The sequence below is a fragment of the Carassius gibelio genome, chromosome B13 (genome assembly GCF_023724105.1).
Source record: "Carassius gibelio isolate Cgi1373 ecotype wild population from Czech Republic chromosome B13, carGib1.2-hapl.c, whole genome shotgun sequence".
NCBI lineage: Eukaryota > Metazoa > Chordata > Actinopteri > Cypriniformes > Cyprinidae > Carassius > Carassius gibelio.
In genome coordinates this window covers 10,215,425-10,226,765 of record NC_068408.1, presented here as the reverse complement: position 1 = coordinate 10,226,765, position 11,341 = coordinate 10,215,425, and the positions used below count along the sequence as shown (strand labels likewise).

Genomic DNA, 11,341 nt, shown 5'->3' with positions numbered 1-11,341 from the left:
GTCTCATGTCTCTTCTTGTGGGATAAGTGTCTTGTCACACCCTTAATATATATAATTATAAGTCTATACACAAACAATTGCAATTAAAATTATTCAGCACCCTTGACCTGCAATACATTTTGCTGCAGATACATAATTTTATGAAAACAATTGAACACTTTCAGAGAAAGTTTATCAATACACATCTGAGTAATTATAAGAATATAAAGTTTGGCTCTAAACGTTCATGTTCAAAATTATTCAACTCCCAAAAGTCAAAATCCTTGACTTCTGCATCTCTGTACTGCAATCTTGGCCCATTCCTCACCTGAAAAGCTTTCAGATCACTGATAATCTTTGACTTTCACATTGCCACTGTTGTCTTCAAATTCAACATCATATTTTCAATGAGAACTAAATTTGGAGACTTAACAGACCATTCAAGATGATTCTATGACCGATCCCTGAACCAAGCAGAAGTAGATTTGGATGTGTACTTTGAGATGACTGTCTAGCAGGAAAGTCCATTGATCATCATCTGCAGTGTTTGCACCAAAGGCATCACAATTCTTGCCAAAATGGCCTGTTACTTCAAATAATTCACAATGTCCTTAATTCCTCAGTTGCTGTGATCAAACATTTTATGATATTATGCTTTTTTTTTCAACACCATCAAATGTTTTTTTTTCTTTTTTTTTTGTACAATACATTTTAAACTAAGGAACAAGGCTACCCACCTTCTCTACCTGTCTCTAGGTATTTAGCCATTATTTTTTAGACTTTCCAAAGTAATAAAACAATTTCTTCACTTAAGCTGAGAGCTCTGTTATCTTGTCATATTTGCTAGTAAACTTTAGCACATGGGTGAGCTAATTGTACTTTTCCACCTCACAAAATAAGAAACTAACAACAGTAATGTTAAATAGAGGTTGAATAATTATGATAAAGCTGTATTATTAAATAATCTTATAACTCAAAAATATATACATTATATAATGACATTATCACTTTTAATATTGCAGTAAAGTGTTATAGACATATATATTTATTGTTATGAGCAAAGTTTGTATTTGTGAAGTACTGCAGTCCCTGGGGGTTGAATAATTTTGATTACAACTTCATATATCCATCCGATTCCATAGCCATAGTCTTAAATAATACATTTTAGTGTTGTACCATGCACATGATGGATATTTTGCTGACGTATATCGAACACAAAGTTGCTAGCTACGTTTACATGTTACGTCAGTGACCAGTGCGTTTCCGCCCCTGTCATCACACAGGGGAAACTGGTAATAAATTACTACTCTATTGTAACTTTTTGCGTCGTATTCATTTATATTAACATATTTCTGCGTTACAGCTAGTTTTAAAAAGGACGGCAGCGTTTATAATATTGTGTTATTATCTCTTACTGTATATTATAATGCAGGCGAGGAATTGTTCCCCCCCCCCCTCCGCACTCACATTGGTATGAGCCGTTTAGCACGCTGACTGGAAACATGTGGCTGTGTTTTTAACCGGCTTGTCATGTAGAGAACTATATCAAGGCTTTTGATGAATAAACCAGTGATATAGTATGCAAAACGACTGAGAAGCAATAAAACACAGTTGTTGCATCGACAGACGGGAACGGAAAGGCCTTTTACGGGCTTTCTGGATCAGACAGGCGAAGCCTGCGCTCGGTTATCTTCTAACTGTTCGAGGTAACGTTACTACTTCTCTTTAATCTCAATGATTAAACTAGTCGACATCTGCACATATCGGTACAGTTTTTCAACAATTTTTGGGGAATTCAGATTTGCCTGTCAAGTAGACGATTGCCACGTTGCTGATTGCATGACATTGATTATATGAGCTTATCTTACTTTGACTCTCAAGGATGGTGTTCATATTTTAGAGGATCTTATATCTCTGATTTTTGTCCCGGGCGTTAAAATCGGTACCAAGTGTCTCAGAATGCAACGTGGGCCAAATAGGGATCAATAGAGGTGCAGTTCGCTTTGTGTCCTCACAGCGGCGTTGCTTTTAACATTAGGAGATTTTCTTAGACCAGTGATTTCAACTGGGAGCCCACAACACTGATTATTATATTAACATGTGACCCTGGACCACAAAATCAGTGATAATGGTCTTTAAAAAAAAGCATGATAAACAAGCTTTCCACTGATTTATAGGTTGTTAGGATAGGATAATTTATGGCTAAGATACATCTATTTGAAAATGTAATCTGAAAAATTCAGAAAAAAAGAAATCTGAGAAAATTGCCTTTAAAATGATCAAAATTAAGTTCTTAGCATTGCATTTTACTAATCAAAAATTACGTTTTTGTATATTCATGGTAGGAAAATTACAAAATATATTCATGGAGCATGATCTTTACCTAATGTCCTAATAATTTTTGGCATAAAAGAAAAATCGATAATTTTGATCCACACAATCTATTTTTGGCTATTGCTACAAATATACCTGTGTGACTTAAGACTGGTTTTGTGGTCCAGGGTCACACATGTGTTTTCACATTTTTGATACCAAGGACCCCTAGATAGGGCAGTCACTTTCTTAAAAATATGAGACCAAATAGGGTTCAGAATGTGACCAGTCCAAAACAGGAGCCTAGTGGAACTGTTCTCAAGCCGGCAGGAGCATTTTCTGGTTGAAAAATTAACATCTGATTGTTCCTCTTTAGATAACTTTTCATTTGGGAAGGAAGGAAGCCATTCTGCAGTATTCTCTTACACTCCAAAGCATTAATTGATTTTTCACAGTGAAGCAGCTCACCAGTACCAGCAGCTACATACATAATGACGCATCTTGCTCCGTGCTTCACTGTGGTAGAGCTGGATTGATTTTTGTATTTCTCACCAGATCTTCAAAGTCACCGCTCTGGTTCTTATCCCTTTTTATCATGATTCATCACTCAACACAACTTCACTCAGAATCAAACTTCCCATATTCTGCCAAAAATTTAATTCTGTATTTGATGTTTTTCTGAGACACCATTTGCATAATTCTTGCTAATATGTGGTTAAGACCAGCAAAACGAAGTATAGCTGTTTTGGGCTTGGCCCCTTTTTTCCCAGGACTGTGTGTGTGAAGCATATTTAACTTGTAGTAAATTGGCAACATGCCTTTTATTCTACACATTAATAAAGTGAGATGTTCAGACATTTAAAACAATGGTAACTCTTTACAATAAGTTTGGATTTATTATCTTTAGTTAATGCAGTATGATGATATGTACTAACTATAGGCAAAATATTTGTACAGAGTTTATTAACTATTGTTATTTTTAAGAGAACAGTTTTTCATTGTTTGTTCATGGTAGTTCACAGTGCATTTACTAATGTTAACAAAAAAATTATATTAGTAAAAGTAGAAAATGCTGCACAGGTATTGTTCATTGATTGTTCATGTTAACTACTGTAGTCAACTAATATTAAAAAAATAAATCTTATTGTGAAATGTTAATAAAATTATAATAAAAAGGGATTTGGTGTTTATTTTTGTTTAAAGCTATGACTGTCAAACTGAATAAGATAACTGTTATTAAAGGAGTAGTTCACCCAAAAATGAAACATTGCTGGAAATTTACTCACCCTCAGGCTATCCAAGAAATTGATTTGTTTTGAGAAATTTTGAACAGATCTGGAACAATTTTGCATTGCATCACTTGCTCACCAATGGATCTTCTGCATTGAATGGGTGCCATAAGAATGAAAATCCAAACAGCTGATAAACGCATCACAATACACATGATTCTAGTCCATCACGTAAAGCTGCATGTTTGTGATAAACAAATTACATTATTAAGCACTTAGGATGAATCAAATAGGAGTCCTTTATTTATAATAGTGCTTTCTCAGTTTGCCATTGAATCTGTTCACCTTAGATGTACTAACTCTACCTATGATTCATTCTGTGTTCTCTCATGTGTTTTTAAATGCATGTAAAGATAATACCCAGTGTGCTGATTGGTGGTGACCATGAGGAAGTGTAAGAACTGTGGGGGGACGGACATTGATGTGGACCAGGCCCGGGGTGATGCCGTGTGCATGGGCTGCGGCTCGGTGCTGGAAGACAACATCATCGTTTCAGAGGTAACCTTCGTGGAGAACAGTGGAGGAGGATCGTCCGCCGTTGGACAGTTTGTTGCTGGTGACTGTGAGTGATGAATCATCTACTCCAAACAAGGCCAATTTTGCAGTGAATTTAATTTGTTTTAATATATAAATGAAGAAATAATCAATGTGAGAAACTGAATTTGTGTTCTATGTACATAGAATAAGGGGCAGACCAAACAAAAGTTACAGTATATGGTTACGTCTTATATTATTTGTCTGTCTGTTTGTCTCAGTTTGTTTAACACAATGAATTACATATGAAAGTGTTAGAGTTATTGTCTGAAATGTCCAAATGGAGGCCTCAATTAGCAAGGGTTGCTGTTATGAACCTTGACTGGAAACTTTTCCCTTAAGTTGTAAATTATCTTGTGTATTATCTGTAACATTATCTCAGTTGACATTTAGCATGAGAGAGATTTTATGCTATTACAATCTGCTTATACTTTTTTGAAACGTTCAAGAAATTTCTAGTCTTGGACAAAATTTCTACATTTGAATTAATCTTTTCTGAATTTAATAACCATCCTAGATTTCTGATAATTCTGTACATTGCATATTTGTTTAATTTACCTGGTGTGGTAAATCAAATGGGGGGGGGGGGGGGATTTATAATAAAATTAATATCATTGAAAAATACCAACAGATATTTCCTCTCAAAACAAAAATGTAAATGGGATAAGGTTTTTGTTTTGTACAGCAGTACCGTCTTCAAACAGCAGGTGGCTGTCAAGTTTTTAATAAATAATGTCCTGCAATGAAGACATGTATTTGGCTAATATTAGATTTAAACATGGGTGTTGTTTTTACTTTTCTTGTAAGATTATTCATTAGAAGTATTGGGTAAGCTGAAGAGTACTAGACAAGGCAGGTTTATCTGCACAATGGTAATACAAAGTGTATTTAATAACATTAAAATATTAAAAACAAAGAAAACTTTTAATTTAAAAATACATTATGACAAATTAAAAAGGAAGCAACAAGTATACAGCTTCGTTATGTGTGACATTCCTATCTAACTATTCTCATAATATTAGTATTACTAATATATTGTATTTTTTGCTTTGTTGTAGCATCTGGAAATGTGCCATCATTGGGAGGAAACTTCCAAACTGGGGTTGGGAGGGAGTCCCGAGCTGCCACTCTGCAGAATGGTGAGCGTTCATGAACATCAGTGCCATCCATCTAGCCCCTATTTACCCTTTGTGATGGTCAGAAAGTACAGACACTACTATTCAAAAGTTTGGAAAGGTTTTTTATTAGTTTCCCATGCAGACAAAGCATAATTTATTTCATTAGATATACAATAATAACAATTAAAAATATTTGTGATGACAAAGCCAAATATTCACTTGCCAGTTTTCCAGTCTTCAGTGTCAAATGATCCCTCAGAAATCATTTCAATATGCTGATTTGGTGCTCAGAAAACAAGACGACTTCTTATCAATGTTAAAAACAACTGCTTGAAGTTTTTGTGCAAGATGTGAATTTTTTTTAAAGTATTCTTTAGTTAATAGAAAGTTCAGCTGTAGTGTTTATTTAAAATATAAATAATTTGTTAAACAATATAAATGTCTTTTTTCCTAAAAAATTATAGGGATCCCAAATTTCTCAATAGTTCTAACTTTTTTGATTTAGTGACATGCTTAAGGTATCTCTATACCCTTTACATGACTTTCATTCATTTCTCGTAGAGTTTTTTAATCTAAATATTTGAATCGCTTTCTCTCGATTCCTTCATACTGAGCTATAGATGTTAATTTATTCTTTGCCTTTTATCAGTATTATTGTAAAGTCTATGTTGTCCTAATTAATTAAAAGTATAAACTTTTTTTTTTTTGTAATATGCAATTCCTAAGTTTGCCAAATCATTTCGAAACCGATTTCCTGTGAATATGAGACATTACTATAGCCCCTTTCACACTGCCATTCCGGCAAATACAGGGGTAAAGTGTTCCTGTAATTGTTCCCTGGTCGCTAGATTTGGCACTTACACACTGCCAGTGATGACCCGGTATATGTGCGTGCTTTCATACACAACCCCAGAAGATCCCGTAACGACACGTGACATCAGCGCGTGACGTGTAATGTACGAGTCGACAACGCTTGGAACGTTATACTTTAACTGAAGCAAGCAAACGATCTCTGCGTCAGCGCGGAAAGTGAGGAACTAACTGATCTCTGCTTCATTACAGTTTGCACATATGTTTTCGTCGCGAATGTTGATCTTCCTTCAAAACAGCCGGTAAAAGAGTCGCGCGATAACGCGCGTCATCACTTCGATACCGAATTAGATCTGGCTTTTGTTCACACAGCGCTCGTTCCGGATCGATTACCGCAATGTTACTATGTCCCCGAACCGGGTTCGATTCGGTAATCAATTCCGGGACGTGGTTGCTTTCACACAGAAGGCGACCAGGCAATGTTACGGGAATATTGCGGGTCCGACGTGCAGTGTGAAAGGGGCTTATGTGTCACTGACAGTTTACAACTTGTACAGTAATGTTTTTTTTTTTTAATGTTCCATTCCATTAAACAACACCATTGAGCAAGATGGTTAAGCATATGCGTTCTTTGTTTTTAAGAAAGGGGGATTCTTTGTAAACTAGGCTTGTGTAATGTGGTTTCAAGTTAAGTGTGTGAGGTTCATTTCAGCCAGATGGTAATGGTTGTTTTTCATAGAAGCTTATTAAGTCTGAGAAGTCAGAAGGTGTGGTGCATTTATGTGCTTTTGTGAAGTAACCGATGAATCAGTTGGTCAGACAACCGTATGGTCTGTGTGTGTCCTGGGAGGCAATTGCAGAGGCCACTTTATTTGTGTGTGTGTGTGGGAATGTACACGTGGGATTAATGGCCTCATGTCTGCATCCAGATTTATACTATCTGTGTGTGGTGAGAGAACAAAAGATGCTCTGTGAGATCTTGAGTCTGTATAAACAGACCTGCTTTCAGATTGAAGATGTTCTCCTCCCACTCTAAAAGACTCGTATCTGTTCTCAAACAGCACATCCACAGCAGGTGCTCATACAGAATCAGAATTAACCTATCTTTTGCAGTAATTTTGTTGAAGCAAGCATAATTGCTGTAAGTATTTAGATTATGGTTAAACTATTAGTTTTTGGTGTTAACTTTAAAAATAGTAGAGGCACCTTATTTTTTTTATACCTTTATATTAAAAATGTCATAACTGGGCCTTTCGGTTCAAACGATAGACCTCTCTGGTGATGTATGGAGTAATTTAATCTTCAGTAATTTATTTTGCATAAAGCAAAGCACTACAAGCAAAACTGTGTCCCCCGTCTGGTTAAATAATTAATTCAGAAGTGCTTCAGTTGTTCTTGTTTGTTAAGATTTAAACACAACATGAACTGGTAACCCAAAGATTCTTGTTCAGTCCCCATAAAGGCTTTTGCTATTGTTTGTTTCATCTATTAACTTCTAAAGTAACTAAACCTGCTGTAAGTATGCTGTCAAAAACCCTGACTGTGATCTTTTGCTTGTGTTTTATTCAGCTAAGCGACAGATAAACCATCTTGGGCATCAGCTTCAAATGAATCAGCACTGTCTGGACACTGCCTTCAACTTTTACAAGATGGCCCTCTGCAAGCATCTGACCAGAGGACGCAGATCATCCCATGTCATCGCCGCCTGTCTCTACCTCGTCTGCCGAACTGAGGGAACACCTCGTATCCTTTTGGCCGTGAGGTGATGGAAGCTTTTAGAGAGAAGGGAAATTGTCTGCCATTGAGGGTGAATGGTGGTATATATGATTAAATATTCAAATAATGTGATTCATCAGATTTTCACAGCTCCTACTTTACATAATTTTGATGTATATATCTGCAAATGTATATAAGCAGAGACTGCAGAAGAATAGAATAAGAAGAAATAAAGTGACTCAGATTGCGTATCACAGAAAGAAAGTGAAGCAGGTTGGAAGAAGGGAGGTTGAGCAAGAGGGGCCCACCGTGGGAGCTAATAGTCAATAGTGTTAGTCAGTCATCTTGATTTGTTCTCCTCACGTACGTCTGTCTGCATTCCACACCGCACACAAACTCTCACAGCGTCTGATGCTTAGTCATATAGCCTTGGTTCCCCTGTATCTGAACACTCATGATTATTTTTGCAATATTCATCCTACACTCTCACTCTGACTCACTAAGTCTGAGTTTGACACAGGTTGTTATCTTTAGTGTGTTGTGTATAAAATAATCAGCTTCCTGTTTATCCTACACTGCATCAAGTCCTCATCTGGTGTCCGAGATGGGATCTCGCTTGTATTAGAGTTGGCTTTTTCAGGTTGTTTATGTGTGTTCAAAGTGAGGCAGGAAATAAGCCAGGGTGTGTCTCTCCGGAGACTGCATTAGGACTGCATTTTACACACACACACACACACACACACACACACTAAACCTTGACTGGAACAGCCTGCTTTAGTTTATTATAGTTTGTTTGAGTTAGTTTTAATAATCTTGTAGGAATCGGAGACAAAGCCTGGCAGTACCGTAAGTGCATATCCTCCAGCAATTTGTGGTGCAAGTTCAAATCAGAATCATTTCCGGTCAATAGAAATAAGCCAATAGATCTAACTAAAAACTTTATGGATTAATTTTACTTTTAATGTGAAGTGGGAATAAATATGTTGTCTTTCTTTTGGTAACCTACTCAAAATGTTCAGTCCACCGGCATGAGGTGCAAATTGTGCAATCAATAATGTTGACATGTTTACGGATGGATGGATGCACCAATTGCACCATTTTAAACTCTACATGTCAAAACATGAGGTGATTTTATTACGCTTTCATATGCCTTCTGCAGTCTAAAAGTGGCACTTACATGTGTGCGCATTTGTTTTTCAGGGATGATGCTGCTCACTTTCACTTGTCCAAAAATGCTTAAAAGAGGCAACAGAAGCTGACAGTGTGTATATTTTTGTCTCTCTGAGATTACGTAACGTACGTGTTCAGTCAGACGTCTGGTAGGGTTACATAAGAACTCATGAGAGAGCTTTCGCTTTCTACCCAGGAGGATGAGATGGGGGGGGGGGTGATTGTGTTTGAGAGCGAGAGAGAGAGTATTGTTGGTCTTAATCTCCATTGGAAAGGGTAAATTTAGTCAAACAACTAGAATTATTTTCCAAATGTCAGCCTTCAAAATGGTTTCTTGCTCTAAGAAGGTCTGCTTTAAAACACCAATCCGACTGAGTTTCTTTTTTTATTATTGTAGCTGTTTTCCCATTTTATCCTTAACTAATGTTTTTTATACTTGACTTATTTTTATATGATTTTGTATTATTCTACAGTATCTGTAATTTTATGTTGACACCTAAACACTCAATTCTGTAAAATGTTATCTGTAAAGTGATTCGAGAAAACAGTTGGTTTAAGCTAATTTTGCTTGGTGTGAGATTTCTCCCTGGAAGTGTCAAATCCTAAAAAAAAAATGATCATGAATTTGACAGGGCCATCCATAATCCCGCAATTTAGGATTATCTCTTATTGCTGCCATGGTGACTGAAAATCCCACAAAGACTTTTTTTAATGGGATGTTTTTTAATACACTTTGTCTTGATTGGACAGGTGTGGTGGTCTCCATGGACACAGACTACTCGGTTGCTGGGAGACGGGGAATTCCAGGGTTCACGGGGTGGTGGTTCAGTGGAGCTTAACTCCGTGAGGGAAAATGTCAAGCAAAGAGACCAAATCTGACCAAAATTCCTCTGTTTGTTTCCTGCCTATATATAACCTTCTCTTATGTTATTCTTGCACAAAACCTAAAGTATAAGACTAAATAATAAAGGTCAAGTTTTAGGTGAAAATACATGCATTTGAAAACTATACATCTTGAATGCACTGTAAGGGCCTTTCTATAAAACTGTCTCTCAAACTCCATTCTGTATAATATCTTTAATGCACTTTCTCAGACATGCTGCTGGACTTGAGTGACCTCCTGCAAGTAAGTACTGCATTTATATTTTTAGATATATATATATATATATATATATAAGTACTAATAAACAGCCAATATGCCATAGGCATGATAATAAACAAGTAGTAATTACAGCTTTTTAAAATGTATTAAAAAAGTATTAAAAAATAACAATGCAAAGTAGATGCATTTTCACTTGCAATCCTAGATGTTTGAACCCAGTTAGTCTGCGAAAGCCATTTTCCTCCAGCTGGTGTGTCCGTTTTTATATTTTTACCCTCCCAGCTGTCCTATTAAACCCCCTCCCTGTCCCACAAGCTAACACGCAGATCCTGTCCACTGCGGTATTTGTGTCATTAGGGAATTTTACCAGAGAAAGGACCCATAAATTCCTTTGCTCTCCCCAAGACAGAGGAGCTCTTTTGAGGCATAAGGCTGTCGCCGCCCCTCTCAGGTCAGGAGTGTGTGAGGGCCATCCTACTTTTCAGTGGTCATGACCTCTGACATCAACCAAAAAAGATTCCTCTTTAATGTCAGGGGGCCCAGATGGAAGAAATAGGGTGTCTGTGTTTGAGCATGTGCGTCATTCTTCATAGATAGCTTTTTTTTTCCCAATAATTATTAAGGTGGTCCATGAAGATAAGTACTGAGTTATATGTTGTTTAAAGCATATTTAATGAAATATTTTTGTTATTGTAGTTCATCTTTTAAGGATAAGACACAGATATAGTTTGTGAGAAAGTGAAGACTCTGTGATGATGCTGGTACGGATCCAAACCCCACAGCTATGAACTTTGCAACCTTCAGCATCTGTTAAAATACACTCTGTTATGTCCCGTTATCTTATATCTCTGACTGTCAATGTTTGTTAAATTTTCCCATGGTCTCTTTCTGTGTTTGTAGTCAATTTGTAGTCAAAATTTTTTCTGTCCACAAATTTGTGTCCATTTCTGACTCTTTCTTTATCTTTTGCCCCTAGGTGAATGTGTATGTTTTGGGAAAAACTTTCCTTGTTTTAGCCAGAGAGCTGTGTATCAACGCACCAGCTATTGGTAAGCATCACATAAGTGACATTGTAGTTTCCCCATGATGCTTTGCTGCTCATCCAAATTGTACTGTGTAGTGCTGCTATTAATGCCCAGAGGCTGCTGTGCAACTGTAAGCTTGCATTGTAAATATTTGAACCTAAATTGAACACTTGATTGTCCAGTTGCTTTGCTCAATCAACAATACAAAGCAAAATTCTGACATAATTTTTGCCCTCATGTAATTTAAAACTAATTTGCCTTTCTTTTGTTTCTGGATTTAAAAAA

The 11,341-nt window shown here is 36.5% G+C and overlaps 1 protein-coding gene across 1 annotated transcript in view; it reads left to right on the top strand.

The window, feature by feature from the left end:
• The first annotated feature begins 1,432 nt into the window (after window positions 1-1,432).
• brf1a (BRF1 RNA polymerase III transcription initiation factor subunit a) overlaps window positions 1,433-11,341 on the top strand; it is a 39,694-nt gene continuing 29,785 nt past the window's right edge. The window contains exons 1-6 of the mRNA XM_052572949.1: window positions 1,433-1,685; window positions 3,935-4,143; window positions 5,174-5,254; window positions 7,613-7,786; window positions 10,024-10,055; window positions 11,008-11,080. Coding sequence (XP_052428909.1) covers window positions 3,966-4,143; window positions 5,174-5,254; window positions 7,613-7,786; window positions 10,024-10,055; window positions 11,008-11,080 — 538 coding nt within the window. The 5' untranslated portion in view covers window positions 1,433-1,685; window positions 3,935-3,965. The remainder of the gene's footprint in view (window positions 1,686-3,934; window positions 4,144-5,173; window positions 5,255-7,612; window positions 7,787-10,023; window positions 10,056-11,007; window positions 11,081-11,341) is intronic.